Genomic DNA, 20,125 nt, shown 5'->3' with positions numbered 1-20,125 from the left:
CTCATTTTCTCACTGATAAACCCCTTCAGCCTCAAAGATTTCATTTTAGTCTTGATACCTCCAGATAAACTGATTAAACTGAGACAAGACCTCTTGTGAAGGAATTAATGAATGCAATATCTAACCCATCCAGTTTGAAAAGTTCTTCAAGCTGAATAAAATCATGTGGCAATTGCAAAAATAATGTCCAGAGTACATCATCATACTGAAGAGGTTGAACTCTTCAGTGTTATGACATACTTTATATACTATTACTGCTAAGTCCAGGCAATATAAACATCTGTCAACAGACTCTTACACTGTAGGAAATACCACAGTACAGCCTTCATTAACCTCATCACTACTAGGGGGCTCTCTTATGATGAATGATATCCAGTAGGATAAAGAATAAACTACAGTTATGTCCTCAGGCTGAAAGGGGTAAGGAGACTTTGTTGTACCTCTTCCTTGCCAATTACTTCTGAAGATGGCATATTAATATCTTCTCTTATTTTGCTTAAGCAAACTATGTCAATATACACGTGATCAATAACATACAAGTGAATATTAATATATCATTCTCATCATCCAATCTTTTATTGCCCCACCAGGAGTGTAGGAGCCCTGTAAATTTAGGGCAAGAATGTCCAGTTATTCGCTCGAGTGACATTATGCAGGAAATTATAAACTTCAACCTCCCTTCATAGGCCAGCTTAACCCACAAGACCTCCTGACATCTATTACTGGTTACGTGGTACCATCCAATCCCGTAAATGCTATCCTGGGGTGCAGGAAATGCATTTAGGTTGTCATGCAGTGGAAGAGTCACTTGAGGGTGGATACCACACAAGGCTATGCAAAACAAGGTGCAAAGGAAAAGTTCTAGAAAGCCTCATAAGCGAATGAGAAAATGGCTCACATTAAACAGTTGAATAGAAGTGTTACAGTCTGTGTGTGTACATTGAGGACATCATTATCATCACTATCACTGTAACCTACCAACCAATACAGTGACTGGCAGTGTATGGCCTTAACATTATTAACCTTTGCCAAGCTGCAAGCCTTATATGCGGTACAGTTTACATTGGTTATAGAGCAATGACTCACCAGAGGTAAACAACTTTACAAAAAAATCAGCCCAGCAGAGGTTAACCCTTTGAACCTCATTATTTTATTCAACTTAGGGAAGGTCTCTCATCCTGAAAGGATTCATTAAGGCTAAATCTAAACCCCTCCAGTTCAAAAACAATCTGTATGAAGACAGGGGAGACAAAAATAAAAAAAAATAAAAAAAAAAATCAGCCCTTCACAATTTTTTTTTTTTTTTCCATTTTATTCTTGCTATCTCCAGACAAATTCATTCAGATTATGAGAGATCTGCTCACTGTAATAGCAGTTTACAAAGTTTGTTTCTAATCTCAACATTATAATACTCCTTTAATATTCCTAGATTTTCATTCCTTTGCAGTTTAATTCATGTAGCTCAGTGGTAGAAAAGGCAAACTATGTCTCTACATTCTTTCCATTGCATTTTTTTGTGACATGCATCATAATCTGGTGGTAATTTATTCTCACAGCTAAACGTCCATGATAAAGAGAGAACAATTTTAAGCCAAGTTACCAAAAAAAAGATTCTAGTAATCTCTCCAGAGCTAAAGAAAATCACCTGATGGTACGAACAAAATAAAAAAAACATATCCTTGGGGAGAGCGGGTTCACTCCTTCCACCTCGTGATTTACAGTACTGTATTTTATTTTTTATTCTGTATCTTTGCACAATTTCCTTTAGATTAGGAGAGACTTGGAACTAGACAGGTTAGATGTGATCTTTAACTCCTTTGCTACTTGAGGCTCTCCTAAAATGAATAAACTGGAGATGGCAATACTAATGATAATAGAAGTCCCAAGCTGAAGAGGTACCTCAAGCATATGGCTGTGACTCTTCGACAGCTCTATGGAATATGAAAAGTCTTGTACATAATCAGGCAATGCACATTTCAACAGGTACAGTTAGTCCTCGTTAAAGTCCTTTCACTTTAAGTTGTTCCATTATTGAGGTGTTAATGAATTACCTTTTTTTTTTTTTTTTTAATGGAAAGGAGGAGGAACCAAAGGCCAGAAGCCTGCAAGATTGTTCCCTCAAAAAAGAAGAAAAAATAACAGAGCCAAATTCAAGATCCATTAATTTCAATATGTCTGGACACACTGGATTTAAAAGAATGGAGGTCATAGGCCATAGGAAATACAGATAGAGGAAGTAAACCCCTTCAACCTGATGATACAGTCACTTCATTCCTAACCCCTTCAATCCGGTGATGTACTTTACTGGCTTATTTTTGCTATTTTCAGATGCTTTTATTAAACTGGGAGGGATATTTTGCACTGAAAGGATAAAGCAAGGCTATATTTAATTCCTCCACTGAAAAAAAAAAAAAAAAAACTAGCAGAATAAAATCATCAGGAGATTAACAAATGTAATATGAAAATGTGTCATCAGAGTGACTATCTTGCTCAACTTAGGACAAACTTCTAGTAGTAAGGAGGGTTACCAATGTCTATACCTAACTCCTTCCACACAAAATAGTCTCTCAAGGGCTGAAAAATATATTCTGGATACCAAATATAAAACTTAAAATGTCACTGGGCTGAAGGGGGTTAAATCATTTCCTTATTAATCTCATGATTTAATACCTTTTCTTCACTTAAAGCTGCCTGTGATTCATTATACACTCAGAAGTGAAAGGTTTTCTAAGCTTTTAAACCCTTAGTCATGAACCACGAGCATATCTTGCTGCCAGGACGTACCCTAAACTTTAACTGAGGACTGACTGTGCGTATGTGTTCTTACACCTACTTCTTGGTGACCTTCCTGATGGTCTCCAAGGCCCTGTTGGCATCCTTAATCTGTTGCTTGAGACGTTCCTTCATACCAGCGTTTGTGGCTTTTTTCAGGCTGTGTTCAAAATCCTGTAAAACAAGTCGTCGTCATCATCACCACTCTCATCATCAACATGACCATTTTTCCCACCAAAAGATAAGGTGAGGTACAATCCAGAAACAAGGAAAGGAAAGAAAAACATGAAAGTAAAACTATCAACAGTATGCTAAGTGAATGAGCATGAAAGTAAAACAGTCAACATACGCTCAGAGAATTAAGCCAGACACTCACTCACACATCTTTCAAGACCCCAGAATCCTGGCTGTACGTTAAAGACCTAACCATCTGCACCTTTTTTTTCTTTATGGATGCTGACCTGTCAGACCGCATCTATCCCTCAATTATTAAGTCAATAAAGGGTGCTAGACGCTTGGCATGTGCTCTTCCTTACATAATTCACTCAAACAACCCTATCCCCAATCAATTCCCAAGACTCATCAACTTCCATACTTTGCTTACTTTATGTACAATCGCCCAAACAAGTGATGACTCGCTTTCTTTAGTTTCGGACAAAACTTTCTAGGTCTGGCAACATTCACTTGATTGGGAGTTAGGAGATGGAAAGCAGTCTATGCCTCCCCTGCAAACGTTATTTATGGTGTTAAAAAACTAACCTTAAGGAATTATTAGTTTATTTTTATTTGTATTTAGATCAATAACAATAATTAAATAAAAAGCAACATCTGGCACATTTCCACTCATCACAACTCATGCCAGCAGTGGTACCAATGCAGCAATTTAGATGATTTAAAAGCAATCTAGCAGGTAAAAATTTAAATACTGTATTTTCTATATATCTGGCTTTTTTTTTTTTTTAAGTCTTGTCCAGCATTTTTTCCCCATAATTTCCCTCAGTCTGTGGATTTTTACAACTTTTGAGACAACTCTAACCGATTTCTATAATTTTCCTTTGGCAACACTGCACGCCAGGCCTTAATGTCGGTCAGTCATTATCATGCCATCATCATCCTGTGGCGCCCCATGAGGTGTGTAAAAGCCCCGGGCTAGGCAAGTTGGTCCTGACACTTAAGATGAGTGTCCAGCCTCACTCATCCCTGAGTGGCATTACGTGAGAAATAAACCTCAACTACCCCTTCGATATAAACCTGTACAGGCTCAATCCAATTGGAGCGCCTTAATTACCCATTACACCACCAGGTGCCATAATTTGGTTATATGGTTACCAGCACTCTTGCTTTTGACTATCACCCTCTTCCTCTACAGTTTTCATGAAACTGCCCAACATATTTTATTACATGATGGACTAGCCAAATGGTTTCCTGTAAGCCAAGAAACCATTTACAACGCTGGGTGGTAACCATATAACCAAACCATACGTGCTCCATACGTGTCAAGTGGGTTGGTGGAGGGTTAGTGCCCCTCCCTGTAAAACAAATAACTCAGAGTCAAATGGCCACCCCATATGGGATTATGGCGTCTGGCAATAGATAGATAGATAGATTTTCATTGTGTGAATAAAAATGACCAATTTTTCCCCAATAATTGCACTGGTTTCACGAACTTAACTGAATAACAGCAGATTCTTGATAGCAACACAGGTGGTTAGGGGGTTGTTCTTGGGCACAGGCAATAATTTGTCCGTCTTGGTCTTGTCCTACAAAGGGTTCCATTCGGCAAATTTTCTATGTTCTCCCTTTCTCTGTATTGCATATCTGTCCGTTATCTGTCCTCTTATTGATGTTAAGCTGCCGAGATATCTGTCATGCTGGAATATTTGCTAAATAAAAAGCAATAATCTGCTTGCACTGACAGGCTGCACTATCGTGCTGATGATCCATCCTAGCTACTTCGCTCACGGGTTTTCCCGCGTAAATATCATCTCACACAGAGAATTAAATGTGGATAACAACATATTTTTAGATGTTTATTTTTCTGATTTGATGGCACTCATGATTTCAACATTACCATTTTCTGTGAGTTTCATTTTATGGGACATTTTTCCTTCAGCATTAATGATTTATGATGTCAAATAACTATTACGAGAGTTTCTCCGTATTTTAACCCTGAAACCATTGAGTGACAGGGTGTGCGTTTCACATTTTTTATGGTGTGGCTTCGTCTCACGTAATGCGAGATACAGTGCTCGACAAAAGTATTGGGCACCCTTGTCAAGGCGCGCAATACTTTTGGTGAAAAAGGAATCACCCTTTTCGGGAGAAAAAATGTAGCCAGAAGTTTTGGGCGCTAACATGACGTCACGGTAACCTGAGGCATTACTGCGTGCTGGTTGGCTGGCACCTCAGTTGCCTGCGGGCTGCGAGAGAGAGGGGAACCTGGCCGCTCCTCCCTCTCGTTGCGTCATTTTTTACCTAGTGAACCACAGTGTTTTGGCTTTCACTACTTAATATTGTCCCTACCCGTGAACTGTCTAGTGAAATAATATCACAGATCATTGCTCTAAAGGAGGCAGGCCACCCCAGGAGGGAATTTAGTGATTTGGTTGGTATGGCTCAATCGACAGTGCGGAGGTGGTGTGCCGGTTACAGAGTGGAAAACAGTGGTGACATACCTACAAAGAAACCATGGTCTGGTAGGCCCAGGAAAACTTTCCCGAGGTCTGTTAATGTGCTTAAACGTGCAGTGGAGTCTAATCCTCGTGTGACTGCAAGGAGAATTAACCCCTTAAACGCGGATCGTCGCGTTTGCGACGCTTGCCAAAAAGGACATAACGGCGGAGCGTCGCGTTTGCAATTCGAGTTAATTTTGAATAAACGCGGGCAAGGATGTTCCAGCTGGTACTGTCTATCAGTACCACCACCCTTTAGCTACAATTAGCATACTGTACTTTACCTTTGTACTACTGACCTCCGTTGTCGCCAAGTATCGCGTTTTTCCCCCCTCCCCCCCCCACCACGGCCCGGCCAGCCTGGCTGTGATACATGGCAGCGCTATGACTGCTCAGAACTGTAAATCTGCGCTCTCCTCTCACAAGCAGTTTATGCTAATAAGAAACGCTTGTTTCCCCAGTTGTAACACTAGCTTTTTTTCGCACGGTTTGCCCCTGTTTAGCGTCAGTTTACTGCAGGCTTTCAAAGTGACATCATGGCGAGTTCTAGCTCTTCCGAGTCAGTGTGAGCGGCCGACAGGAACGAGAATAAAGTGACGGGCATAAGGCAGAATAAAATGCGCGCTGCGGTGATCTTTTGGGAAGTAATATGATTGAAAATAATGTAGTATACATGTTTTTAGCTGTGAAAATGAAAATGTTTGTTGAGTGACAGGAAGACCGTCGCCGTCTGCATGTCAGCCGTACACTCCGTTGATTTTAGCCTTATTTTCAGTGCTTATTGTACAAATACGGATTCCAAACTACCTGTACGTTGTAGTATAAAGTTTACTGTGACAGAATGAGGCTGTGGTAGAGGGGAAACCGGGTTGCTGGAGGTGTGAAAGTGAAGATGTGGTTACCCAACTTTGCAAGTCTCCACAAGTCCTTGGGTAGTCCACGAAGGCTCAACACCTGTCTCTGGAGAAAGCTGAATGTAAGTACTATCTGCCATACCAAGTATAATGTTCTAGGGTTAATCTCTGATTTTTGGCTAATATTTTCCTACAGGCACTCAGACCGCGATACAACCCCGCCACCCGGGGGGGGGGGGTCGACCAATCATGGCCGCGCATTAGGGGTTAAGGAGAGCAACCCGGAAGTGTTTGGCGAGGTTTCAGTGCGCACTGTTTCTCGAAGAGTCCATGAACTTGGTTACAAAAGCCTCAGGCCTGTGAGAAAGCCTCTTCTTACAGGTAACCAGTGACTGTAGGCTTGCCCTTGCTAACAAGTACCTTACCTGGGGTGAGGAGCAATGGTTGTCAGTGTTGTGGTCTGATGAGGCAATGTTTACCGTTACCTGTAATCGAGGAGCACGAGTGTACTAACGCAGAGGTAGTGACCCGCTTGACCCCCATTACGTGGAAAGCACAGTTAAACATCCTGATTCACTAATGGTATGGGGTTGTTTCTCTAGTAAGGGGTTGGGGAAGCTTGTGCTTCCCAGGAACTGCATTGTGAATCAGGACGTTTACCTGGAGATGCTTTGTGATCATTTACCTGAGTCCTTCGAGCTCACAGGTGCACGAGTGTTTCAGCAGGACGGTGCACCTGCTCATAAAGCCAAATCTGTCACCAACTGGCTTCATGACTGTGAGGTCTCCTTCATGAATGACTGGCCAGGCAATAGCCCAGACCTCAACCCAATAGAAAACCTCTGGTACCTTGTAAAGAAGAATCTCCAAAGGAAGGACGTGAGCTCTCTACCTAAGCTGAAAGCAGCCATTCGTGAGTCCTGGGCAAATATATCACCCCAGCACCTGAGGAACCTGGCCCTTTCACTTCCACGACGTCTCAGGTCCGTGAAGAGGTGCAAAGGAAACCCTACCAAGCATTAAAGGTAATTATAATGCATTATTTATACGTTTTTTCCATAGTTGAAAGGTTCGTTTTGTTGCAGGGGTGCTGGGCGCCACATACTTCTGTTGAGCACTGTATACACGTAAAAACACTGATGTATTGCTTTTTTTTTTTTTTTTTTTTTATTTTTTTTTTTTTTTTTAAATGTCTCCGACTCTGGGCAAAGGCTTCAGAGCCTATATCTCGGGGGCAGTAGCCTATCCCAAAGCCCAGTAGTCCTCCTACACCTCCACATGTCACCACTTCGGCGTTAACACCCACCGTCCACATTCAATACGTGCTAGGACTGTCTCACACAGGACTAGTGTATTGGTATTAGCGGGGGTATTTTTACGACATGTCGGCAGGTCTTCCGGGAGATCAGGAAAGCCTGCTTTTTATGAAATTCAAATCCTTAAATTGCATTTTGGAGTTGTTTACCTAAATACTGCTCTTTCCAGTGTGCAATAAAGGAAATATAACTAGGCTGTGGCAGTTGCCAGATACCACTTTTTGAGTAAAAGGTACTGGGAATCAGGTCATCACTTCTTTGGGCGTTTGTACCATATCCATCCACCTTCTCCTTCGCCAGCCACATCTCCCATCTTCAAATTACTAAAAGAATAATCTTACCTGAATTGTAGCAATATATCCAGCTACATTGTGGAAAACACGGATGTGCTTGTCTCCCAATGTTAACACTCGCTTGTTGTCTGGATCAAAGCAAACGTCAACAATGTCACCTGCAATCAAACACATAACCAGCTATAAACTACAAGCTAAAAATAATAATACAGTGCTCACCATCTTCACCTTTTTCCCACCTAAGAAGTACGTGATATACGATCCAAAACAAGGAAAGAGAAAATATGAAAGATTTTACTTCAGTGCATCACATCTGAGTCATCTTTTCTCTTAACAAACCATCACAGTATTCTTATCTATATTTTCCCTTTCAAACCAAAGCACCTGCAGCAATAAAGTAAAATGACACCACTATGCTGAAGAGGTTAAGCTTCGGGAGAAAAAAAAAAAAAAAAACACTGACTCCACTGGTAATCCACCCCCAGATATAGTCAGTCTTTAAGTCAAAGTTGTGTGCCAAAATATTCACAACTTAACCTATACAACTGGAGCTTTAAATTGGGGAAGCTGGCAAATCAAGACAGAGGCACAAACAGGACATTAAAATGGAGTTTTCTGCAAGGTTACCGGCAAAAAAAAAAGGGGGGGGGGGGATGTACAAGGACTTACCATAATAAATGCAATAATGATACAATACAGTAATTCATTAGAACAGCATCATGGTCTGGAGAGAGACATCTTCAGGTGATGACAACTTTATAACTGTGTGGCTCTGCTGTCCACTTGTACCAACATCCCTTAATTCCCTCCCCAGTCCCCTGACAGAAGGATGGTCATTTCAGCCTGCAGTCCAGCAGGTTCAAGTTCAGATGAGCTTGAGGACACAAAAACAAGAGCATAACATGGTATACCTGTATAGACATCTGCAATGGTATTAAGTTTTTCTCCTGTGATGGCTGAGTAGAACGTCAACGTAGGTCCCAAAGCTATGACGATGGTGCGGCCGTCTGGTGTGAGGCGCACCGAGGCTGGGTAGTCCTTCCTTTCAATAGGTTCTGAGCGCAGTAGGTACACTAGCTGGCCCTTGTCATATTCAACTAAAATGGAAGATTAGGATATTATGGTAAAGACCAATTAACCCTTCCAATCTCATGACATTTAAATATGTTCTAGTCTTTCTTCCTCCAAACAATTATTGCTATATTAACTTTCAGAAAGACTTCTATTGAAGAGGTTAATGATGATAGTATCTAAATCTCAAAGTTCAAAGCTTCTCATTCACTAAGTAAAGATGTCTGGGGATAGCAGGACTAAAATATAAAATACATCACCAAACTCAAATGGCTAAGAGTAACAAACAAAACCTATTCCCTTGGCATCATTTACAAGACAGAAAATCTCTAGACAACTCCTGAAAATTCAAACTGTTGTGAATACGGCAGAGTCCTCACCTTGACTTAAATGCATTTTCATCAAATCATAAGAACAGTGGTATATCCAGGTCTCCCCCCCTCCTATTCTGGGGGGGGGGGAAGACAAGGCCCGATATATTAATATGTTATATGTCCTATTTCAAATTAATTTTACAGCTATGCTGACAGCACTATATGCTGTTTACCCTCCAAGCACCAATGACCGCTGAGCCGTCCATATTTTTTGTGCATGAGGGACCAACGACGGCTAACAAACGTTCAAGGAAATTTCTGGATTTTTTCACAACACAGGCCTCTTACATGGGAACTATTAATGGTGCAAGCCTTTAGATGGTTTTGTTGAGTTAATCAGTAACTGGCAACCTGCTCCTGCCACCCACATGGTACTCATGTGCAATATACTGTATGTTTGTATGCTTTCTGCATCTCGTAAGTGACAACATGCTAAGATCTGGCCCAGGATTCCACCCATACAATGCCTCCATTTCCACTGCCGAGGACTCAGAAATGATCCAAGAGCAAGGCAGTACCTCTATGGGCAGTATGGAATCTTTAAGAGAGGAGTTTGAGCCTGCTGACGAGGATTTCGAGGACTACGAGGAACCAATTCTCCCCACAAATTCAAGTGGCACACCCACTTGCCCTCAGTCAGCACAGTGAAAGTGATAATGGTGATTGTTATGATATGGAAGTGCCGATGTTGTTTCTGTTTCCTGCTGGAAGGAAACATGAAACTGATTTGCCTAGGAAACAACTACATCAAGGTGAAGAGGGTGGCATATCTCCACCACCACCACTCCTCCCGGTCAGAGTGTGGCGGTATCCATGGCAATGGCTCGAGTCACTCGCTGCGATGCCACACATATTGCTACCACCACTGTTACATCACTCAGATGAAAAGTCCAACTATCACGAACAGTATTACTGCTGTATATAATGAAAATGACATTAAATGGTGGCATTATGCTCGGTTGGCCACTGTCATTATCAACTACACCTTATATCACTGTGGGTGGCTATGGCAAAACTGCATCTGCTCGAGTGGTGGGACATTCAAACACACAGCTGATCGGCAGGGCGAGGTGGCCCCACCCCCCACTGCCAAGACTATATATATAATGACCTCAATAAGTGCTAAGACGTGTTTTTCTTGAATAACTATTGATATGAGGGAGGTTTCTGGTAAAAACTCAAAATGCAACATGCCAGAACTGGCCAGTCCTGGGTGCACAAAAATTTTTAAATTGTGCTGGTGCTTGATGGGTTAAGGTGCCTGACACAGTAGTACTGTAGTTGAAACTAGACATGACTGAAACTTTAATAATATGGTGTGAGACTATGGTATGGCATGAAAATGGAAAGCCAAGAGTAAGAGCACTGGAGATGGGACTGTTGTGGAACGTATGTGGGGTACGGAGGGTAGATGGGATACGGAATAACGTGGTTCATGAAAGATGCACAATGAGGAAGTCTGTTGATACCAGAAACGAAGAGAGTGTACTGAGATGGTATGGTCATATGGAGAGAATGGATGACAATAGAGTGATGAAAAAAGAATATCTGTGCAAATCTGGAGGAGGGAGGAGGCAAGGTAGGCCAAGAAGAAGGTGGAGAGATATGGTGGATAAGTGTGTGAAGAAGAGAGGTATGGAAGTTGGTGAAGCTAAGGGACTGACAGGAGATCAAGCTGGCTGGATGAATTTTGCGCAGGGATGCGCAGGACCAGGAATATGACACCCCTTTTAATGTGCCTGCATTCGGACTGACTCTATCGGATAGGTACGCATGAAGCTACAGTACATGGTGAACTGTAGCTTGCAGATGATACTGTATTGTTAAGCGAAGACAGAGGGGAGCTGCAAGGCTTAGTGGATGAGTGTAGGAGTGTGTGTAAGAATGGAATTTAAAGGTGAATGTAGGGATGAGTAAAGTTATGGTCTTCGAGAGAAATGAAGTCAGTGAATGTACAAGGAGGTCCGATGAGGAGGAAATGGAAAAATGTGAGTGCATTTTAGCACTTGGGAAGTGTGATGAGTAAGGATGGAAGATTACAGGGTGAGTGCTTGAAAGGGTACCACAAGCAAAGAAAGGTTGCTGGTTCCTTGAATGCTGTGATAAGAAACAGGGAAGTGAGCATGGAAGTGAAAAAGTTACTGCATGACAGTATGTGATACCAACTCTAACATATACATGTGATACCAACTCTAACATATGGAAGTGAAGCTTGGACCCTGTTGGAGGGACAGAAGTCAAGAGTGAGAGCCATGGAAATGAGTTATCTGAATGGAGCTTGTGGAGTCACATGGAGAGACAGACTGACAAATGAGGACGTGATGGATTATTGTAGTGTGGTTGTGACAGGAAGCGTCAGGAGAAACACAATGACGTGGTTTGGCCATGTGGAGAGGATGGTGAGTGAGAGACTGACGAGGAGAGTGTATGTGAGTGAGGTGGAGGAGGGGAGAGGGAAGGGGAGGCCGAGGATGAGATGGAGGGATGGAGTGGAGAGGTATATGAGGGAGGGGGGTGTGACCTGGCAGCATGGTAGTGGAATGGCAGGGGACAGGGTGACATGGAGGCAATTTGTTTGTGGCCACCCCTCACGGGATTAAAGCGTCTGACAATAGATAGAGAGATAGATAGAGTACGTGGTGAAATCTTTTGGCCTATCACATGAAGCCACGATTCCATGGGCTTGAAAGATGAGTGAATGGAAGTGAGGTCCATTGAACTGGGCAAACTTTGGCTGTCTGGACGTCACTACTCCTCACCTCACCCTACGGTGGGAAAGGCGGTTTGGATGATGATGAGACACCAATAAGGGACTAGGCATCTGACGGAGGTGGGAGGGGGGACCCAAGCAACTTCAAAGCTACACCACTGACAGAAAACAGAAAATATACATAACCAAACATTTCCTGTCTCTGTTGCTTAATACTACAATTTCCATTTTGAAAACTTACCACAATACAACAGAAGTAAAAGGAATTGAAGTACAATAATGATGAAGTGTCTGAATCAAGAGCCACACTACCCCAATGCTACAGTATTCTGTCTTACGGGTCTTGACTTTACTGTACCATGAGTTGCCCACATTCATTTCATTTTTAAAGGTTCCAACATGCTTACATGCATCGGCCTTGTAATGGCAGCTTTCCATGCTGCTCAATCTCTAGCAGTTTCCCTGTTCAGTCCCTTATCCCTGGGGTCACGTCCAATGTCATCATACCAAGTCTTTTTCGGTCTACCTCTCGCAACCCCACCCCTAACATTAACACTTTTTACTTTCTGCACCCAACTGCCATCCCTCATCCTCTCCACAAGGTCAAACTAACTTCATCTACCCCTCCTCATCACAACACCATCACACTCCAGTCCCACCCTACCCTTAACTCTTCCATCATAAACCTAGCCTCCCCAGGCCTTGCACTGAAGGACACATTACACATCCACCTAATAACAGTCATTTCTATATGTTTGAGCCTGCGAATATCCTCTTCCTTTACTGCCCAGGTCTCACTATCATACAGCCTTACACTGCTAACACATGCTCCATACAAAGATCCTTTTAGCACAGAGAGAGAGCCCTCTCAGTGTCAGGAGAGGCAACAGCTCCCTGAACTTTTTCAAATCACTCCTCACTGTAGCCACAGAGCCAGAGTGAGGATGAAATTATGCCCACAACTTCAAAACACGATTAAAACTTACTCCCTTTATTGTAAGCGCTGTTTTCATGGCAAACATAACCAAGGGCACATAATCAAATTATCGTCATCACAGCCTCTTTCCCCACCCAAAGGACTGTAAACAAAAAATACTAGCATACTCACAGGGAGGTAGATGGGGGCGCCCATCATCCACCCACTTAGTGTAGTGATACCGGTACCCTGTTTTGGGGGTTGCTCTACACTGAGTGCCAAGCCAAATGATTTCCTGTAAACCAGGAACGCATTTACAATGCTGGGTGGTAACCTTATAACCAACCAACACGTGTTCCCAACATGACAACAAGTGGGTTGGCGGAGGGTTAGTGCCCCTCCCTGGAAAACAACTAACTAAAAATACAAACAAGAAGCCCCAGACCAGGACTGACCAAAAGGTGACGACTAAGGACCGAACAAAGGACTCGGTATGGATAGCTACATGGAATGTACGGGATGCAAATGATGAAGTGAAAGAAACAGAGATTGTCCAGGTACTTGAGGGTGCAAAAGTGGATATATTTGGATTAACTGAAACTAAATGGACAGGTGAGACGGTGAGAGAGTGGGAGTATGGATGGTGTATATGCATGGGAGTAGGTGAGAATGAGAGGGCAAAAGAAGGAGTGTGTATTGTTGTAAACAGCAGACAGAAGGAGAATATCAGAGAATATGGATCAGTTGGCTCAAGGATTGTGGGTAAGAGTGAAAGTTGGACTACAAATGAGGGCGATTGTGTGCATGTATGCACCAATGCAAGATTGTGCAAGCAGAGTGAGAGAAGAGTTCTGGACAAATATACAAGCATGCTTGGAAAAGTTTGAAAGGAATGAGAGAGTGTTTTTGATTGGAGATATGAATGGAAAAGTAAGGAATGTGAAGGAATAGTTGACGAGTGGGGTGTGCCTGCAAAGATGGATGAGAATGGCAGTGCTTTAGTGGACATCTGTGCTGGGAAGGGGTTGATGATAGCTAATACCCTCTTCGGGCACAAAATGATCTATAGGTATACGTAGCGAGTGATGAGAAGGGTGGGTGGTGAACCGAATGAACGGAAGGCAATGATGGATCATGTGTGTGTGGATGAAAGGATGAGAAGGTATGTAATGGATGCAAGGGTATATAGAGGTTGGGGAAGTGGACCTTTGAACCACCACATGGTGGTGGTCAGAATCAAAGTTCAAACAAAATGGAGAAATAGAAGAATGGAAGGACAGGAGGAAGTAGTTCGTACAAGGAGGGTAGAAAAGTTACAAGAGGATGGAAAAAAGGCAGAACATAAGAGGGAAGTGGAGAAGCGATTGGATAAATATAGATTGCAGCAGATGGGGGATGTGGAAAGTGTGTGCAAGATATTCACAGAAGAAATCTGTGCAGCATGTGAGGCGGTGTGTGGGGTGAAGAGAGGACGAAAGGGGATGCAGGGAACAGCATGGTGGACTGAAGAGGTAAGAGAGGCTGTGGTATAAAAGAAGAAAGCATATAGTGAGTGGATGAGAAACAGGGGCATCGAAGAAGTTGAGAGACAGAAGAGAGAGTTACATGTAGAGAGGAACAGAGAGGTGAAAAGATTAGTAAAAGAGAGTAAGAAGTGAGTGGATAAGGAATTTGGAAGGAATTTAAGTGTAAAATGGAGGGAATATAAGAAAATGTTCTGGAAAGAGGTAAAGAGAGTTAGACAGGGTGCCAAAGAAGTTAGTTGGGGAGTGAAAGATAAAAATGGTAGATTACTAGTGGAGAAAGGAGAAAAAGTGAGCAGCTGGAGAGAACATTTTCATGAATTGTTGAACAAAGACCATGAAAGTAATGCACATATAAGTGGCTGGGAAATGGTTGGGAGAGGCATGGATGTGAGAAGCGAGGAAGAAATCAGTAGGATGGAAGTTGTGGAAGCAATGAAGAAAGTTAAAATGGGGGAAGCCCCAGGAATTGATGGAGTGTGTGGTGAAATGCTGAAGCATGGAGAGAGATAGTAGTAGAATGGATGTGGAAGATGTGCAGATTGGCCTGGGAGGGAGGTAGAGTCCCGAAGGATTGGAAGCCAGGTATAATTATTCCCAAGTACAAAGGAAAAGGGGAAAAAGAAGTGTGTGGTAATCATAGGGGTATTTGCCTTCTTTGTGTAATAGGAAAAGTATATGGTGGGATACTTATTGACAGAGTTAGGGAAATAACAATGGAATTAGTTAGAGAAGAAGAGGGAGGTTTTAGGAAGGGAAGGGGTTGTGTTTGTGGTAGGTGGGGGCGCTCAACATCCACTCACTCAATGTAGTGCTGCTGTCAGGTGTCTGCCCTTTCCTCTCCTCCACCCTTCTTTCCTTCCATCCTCTTCTGTCTTTCTTTCCTTTATTCTTTCCTTGTCCTTCTGCCTATGGGTGACTTTACACTCCCTCTTCTATCTTTCTTTCCTTCATTCTTTCCTCTTCCTTCTGCCTGTGGGTGACTCTACACTGAGGGACAACCCAAATGGTTTCCTGTACACCAGGCAACAATTTACTACACTGGGTGGTAATCATATAACCAAATTTTGGCACCTGGTGGTTTAGTGGCTAATTATTGCGATCCAATCAGATTGAGCAGGTGAAGGTTTATATCCAAGGGATGGTTGGTGTTGACTGCTCATGTAATGCCACTCAGGGATGGGTGAGGCTGGTCACTCTCATCTATGTCAGGACCAACTGCCTAGCCCCAGGCTCCTACGCTCCTCATGGGACAATGTAGATTTTGGATGATGGCTGAAAAGGCTGTGTAGATCAGATACGGTATTCATTCTTAGATCTTTAGTGGAAAAGTTTCTAGAGAAGGGAAAGAAGTTGTATGCAGCCTTAATGGATACAGAGAAAGCATATGGTAGGTTGGATGGACAAGGATTGTAGAAAGTATTAAGAATATATGGAGTAGATGGGAAGTTACTGAAGGAAGTGCGTGTGGATTTTTCTACTTGAACGTTGGATTGAAACAAGGATGTGTGAAACTCCCTGTTCTGTTGTTTGCAGATGATACTGCGTTGTTAAGTGAAGACGAAAGGGAGCTGCAAAGCTTGATGGATGAGTTTGGGAGTGTGTGTAAGAAACGGAATCTAAAGATGAATGTAGGGAAGAGTAATGTGATGGTTTTCAAGAGAAGTGAAGTCAGTGAATGTACAGTGAGATTGGATGGGGTGGAAATGGAGAATGTGAATACGTTTAAGTACTTGGGTAGCGTGATGAGTGAGGATGGAAGTTTAGAGGGTGAAGTACTTGAAAGGGTGCAGCAGGGAAGAAAGGTTGCTGGTTCCTCAAAAGCAGTGATAAGAAACAGGGAACTGAGCATGGAAGTGAAAAAGCTACTACATGAATGTATTGTGATACCAACTATAACGTATGGAAGTGAAGCTTGGACCTTGTTGGAGGGACAGAAGTCAAGACTGACAGCAATGGAAAAAAGTTATTTAAGAGGAGCATGTGGAGTCACAGGGAGAGACAGACTGACAAATGAGGAAGCGAAGGAGTGTTGTGGTGTGGATGTGGATGTGATAGAAAACACCAGGAGAAACACATTAAGATGGTTCGGCCATGTGGAGAGGATGGAGTGAGAGACTGACAAGGAGAGTATGTGAGTGAGGTGGAGGGGGGGAGAGGGAGGGGGAGGCCAAGGATGAGGTGAAGGGATGGAGTAAAGAGGTTTATAAGAGGGGGGGGGGGTTAGCTGGGAGCAGGACAGTGAAATGGCAGGGGACAGAGCAACATGGAGGCGATTTGTTTGTGGCCACCCCTTATGGGATTGAGGCGTCTGGCAATAAACAGATAGATAGACAGACTCACAGGAAGAACATACAACTTACTGTTAGTGTCATAAAGTCTCCAAGTTCCGTCCTTAGAGACAGATACCATGCGAGTGGAATCACTGTTAATGCCACAGCTGTAGATACCGGCTCTGTGTCCAGTCAAATCATACGCACGTTTCACACCCTCAAACGAGCCAGTCTTGCCAAATTTGATTTCCCACACCTTCACATCAGGTGTAAATCCTGAAAAATATCATCACATTCTAGACCTCTTTTTCCAACCCTGGGATGGAGAGAGGTCAGGCTAGGGAGTAAGAAAATACCTGATAGAAGGTGAATTTAACACCCAGGAAATAAGAAGATTAAAGTAACAGTGTGATACAGGGAATTCTCCTTATAAGCAAAATACGAGCTCTACATTCTCACAACTTTAAACTGTGAAACTGGTAAATCAGCTGTATAAGCAGCACTGGAACTTCAGCTAAATAAAATTTCTTCTATAATTACTATGGACTTGATAATAAAACAGAATATCAAAAAGAAGTTACTTGTAACAGGGACTTAGCCATAACATCATCTTATTCTACCACTGAGCTACCGTATGTAAAATAAGGGCAAAAAAAATAAATATATAAAAAATTTTCCAAGTTAAGGTGACTGAACTACAGATGTAGCATCATGCACCAACCTGTTGTGGCTACAAAACGGCCACAAGGGGAGAGAGTGGCAGAGTAGGTTTCACCATGGCGTGTATCTAGAGTTTCCATGATGTCCCCTCGAAGGCTCCATATTGTCAGCTGATTTTTGTTGTTGCAGGTCATGATGAATTTACCAGACACAGCAACATCCATGGCTATGACATCTGCCTCCCTATCTTCCTGTATCAGAGATTTTTCACACAGTTTAACCCCACAGCACATTTTTTTACTTGACAGTTTTCCCTAATATGTTTCAGCTCAATTGATGGTCATGTGTAATCAAACTTGGGGATCTATCAGCCACTGATTCCCACCTCATAACTAAAACTAACTGAATTTCAATTAGCCATGACTTACCGTACTACGGTATTCAAGTTGTTGAAAGATCCCAGTTTTGTCCAGTAAAACCAAACCAACTATAGTTATTCATCTACACAGAGAGAACTACATCTTGTAAGCATTTAATTCTGGGTGACAGATAATGCAGTACCCTACCTGAGGGAAAGTAAGTGCCACCTGTGCACCTCCCAGTGACCCATCATCTTTTCTGGTCACCTTGTACACCTCCATACAGTTTGCTGCAGCTTTCTGGATGATAAATGCTTTGCCATCAGGGCTCCAGCACACTTTGGTGGCATGATCAAATTCAATGTTAACCCTCAGACTCCGGTGGTGACGGTGATCAAAATCTTTGGTGAACCAAATGTGAACCGTTCGATCTGTGGGAAATTATCTGATTAGTGGAAAAATTATACCCACAACTGGAAAAGTTATTTAGTAGTAGTTGTGGCCCCATGTTCACCTGAATGTGAACCCAGTTGACTGCAGGCTCAAACTGTCCCTCTCCAGCTGTCCATCATCATTTTGGAGAGAGTCAAGGGCCGTTTGTATAGCGAGGCAGTTCCACCACTCAGTCATATCAGTCCCACTACATGAAGGCATCCCTCTCCAGCACCAGAATTTATTGGGGAAATACAAGTTTCAGCTCTTCTCAGATGTCTTCAGCTACTGAACAGGGACAGAACATAGGTATGTACAGTAGGGTGAGTAGGAATGAGAAAGAGGGAGGTAGGCTATTAGGAAGGGGTGAGGAGGGGGCAGGGAGGAAGGTATACAGTGGGATCTGGCTTGGGAGATAAAGGGAAGGAGAGGTTATCACAATTACCAGACAAAGTTTATGCTTACACATGAGTGATCTGAAACTTAAGAGGGGCTGTTTATTAGATTAGACACAACATACAGAAATGCCTCATTACAAGCTGCTTTTTATATGTTCTTTACTGCTGTCAATAAATTATGGAAAAAAATGCCATTTAATTGCTTGAATCCAGGTAATGTCCTTTCAAGTTTATTTTTTGCAACCAGACTACCCGGTATCTTTTTCAACTCAAAAGGGGCCTCTCATAATAAAAGGGTTTATTGCAGCTACAGCTAACCCCTCCAGTTCAAAATGTTTATCCAAGGCTAAACAATATCTGAAATTCTGGAAGATATCCTTGGATTATAACAAAGACCATGTATCAATACTGTATCATTAATATGAGGGAATATATCTTCAACTTCATCAGTGTTCTTGTTTCCTGTTACCCCAGCCTTTTGGTTACTCCAGAAACTTGAGATAAGCTTCATTTGGCTGTTCTATTTCGTCACTCCAGTATTATGCTGATGATAATTTCATATCTGTTTTTCACTAAGAGTTGCTCATTATTACCTGTAAATTGCCTTGAAGTCATATGGGTAATTCTTGAGTTACCCATACGCCAAAAACCTCATATAAACTTATGTTCAGCTTGAATATACAAAAGTAAGGCCCACCTGTATTGTAATGGTTTATACATCTCGGGCAGTACGGTACCCTATTCTCATCCATGTGAGCTTACACATATTAACCACTTTAGTCAGATGATTTTTAGAAGTTAATTCTTGTTCCAACAAGATTATTTATTTCAGCTTGAGCTCCCTGATTCTGATGGAATTAATGAAGGGTATAACCTATCAGACACTTCTGGGTCAAAAAGTCTATTCATCCATCCATCATCCAATCCTATGTTGCTCCATTAGGAGCGTATAAGCCTGGGGCTAGGTAAGTTGGTCCTGATATTTAAGATGAGGGTGACCAGCCTCACTCATCCCTGAGTGGCATTACGTGAGCAATAAACCCCAACCACCCCTTCCACTGGCTCAATCCGATTGATGTGCCTTAATTACCCTCTCAACCACCAGGTGCCAAAAGTCTATCCTAAGGTCAATAAAATCTTCAGGGTGGCAAGAATGAAATAAAAATGATGCATATGTGTTGGAGTTAACTGCTCCCACTCAACCTAAAACTACTGGCATTTTTCATCATTAATTGGCACAGGAAGGATTGCAGTCCTTTATTTGTGAGGTGAAGGTCTATCTCACCTCCCCCATCAGTTTTCATAACTACAAATTACTTAACCCCTTCATTACAGTAAAACCTCAATATAATGGACTTCAGTAGACCAGAATTCACTTTTATCAGAATCGAGGAGCTACTGGACTAAATTCCTATATAATGGAAAAAAAAACGATAAAGCCAGAAGCAGTCCAGACTGCCTGACCACTCCATCCATGTTCACCACAATGAGGTAAATAAAAG

The 20,125-nt window shown here is 42.4% G+C and overlaps 1 protein-coding gene across 1 annotated transcript in view; it reads right to left on the bottom strand.

Moving 5' to 3' along the window:
• Window positions 1-20,125, bottom strand: part of LOC145397870 (transducin beta-like protein 2) — a 47,004-nt gene that overhangs the window by 7,112 nt on the left and 19,767 nt on the right. Inside the window, exons 3-8 of the mRNA XM_080270903.1 lie at window positions 18,001-18,224; window positions 17,496-17,685; window positions 16,865-17,050; window positions 8,819-9,004; window positions 7,956-8,065; window positions 2,834-2,946 (exon numbers count right to left, since the gene is read on the bottom strand). Coding sequence (XP_080127029.1) covers window positions 2,834-2,946; window positions 7,956-8,065; window positions 8,819-9,004; window positions 16,865-17,050; window positions 17,496-17,685; window positions 18,001-18,224 — 1,009 coding nt within the window. The remainder of the gene's footprint in view (window positions 1-2,833; window positions 2,947-7,955; window positions 8,066-8,818; window positions 9,005-16,864; window positions 17,051-17,495; window positions 17,686-18,000; window positions 18,225-20,125) is intronic.

This window comes from Coenobita brevimanus, chromosome 43 (genome assembly GCF_032717465.1).
Source record: "Coenobita brevimanus isolate Jiangsu-jjx chromosome 43, ASM3271746v2, whole genome shotgun sequence".
In the NCBI taxonomy this organism is placed as follows: Eukaryota; Metazoa; Arthropoda; class Malacostraca; order Decapoda; family Coenobitidae; genus Coenobita; species Coenobita brevimanus.
This window is presented reverse-complemented; position numbering and strand designations above follow the sequence as displayed.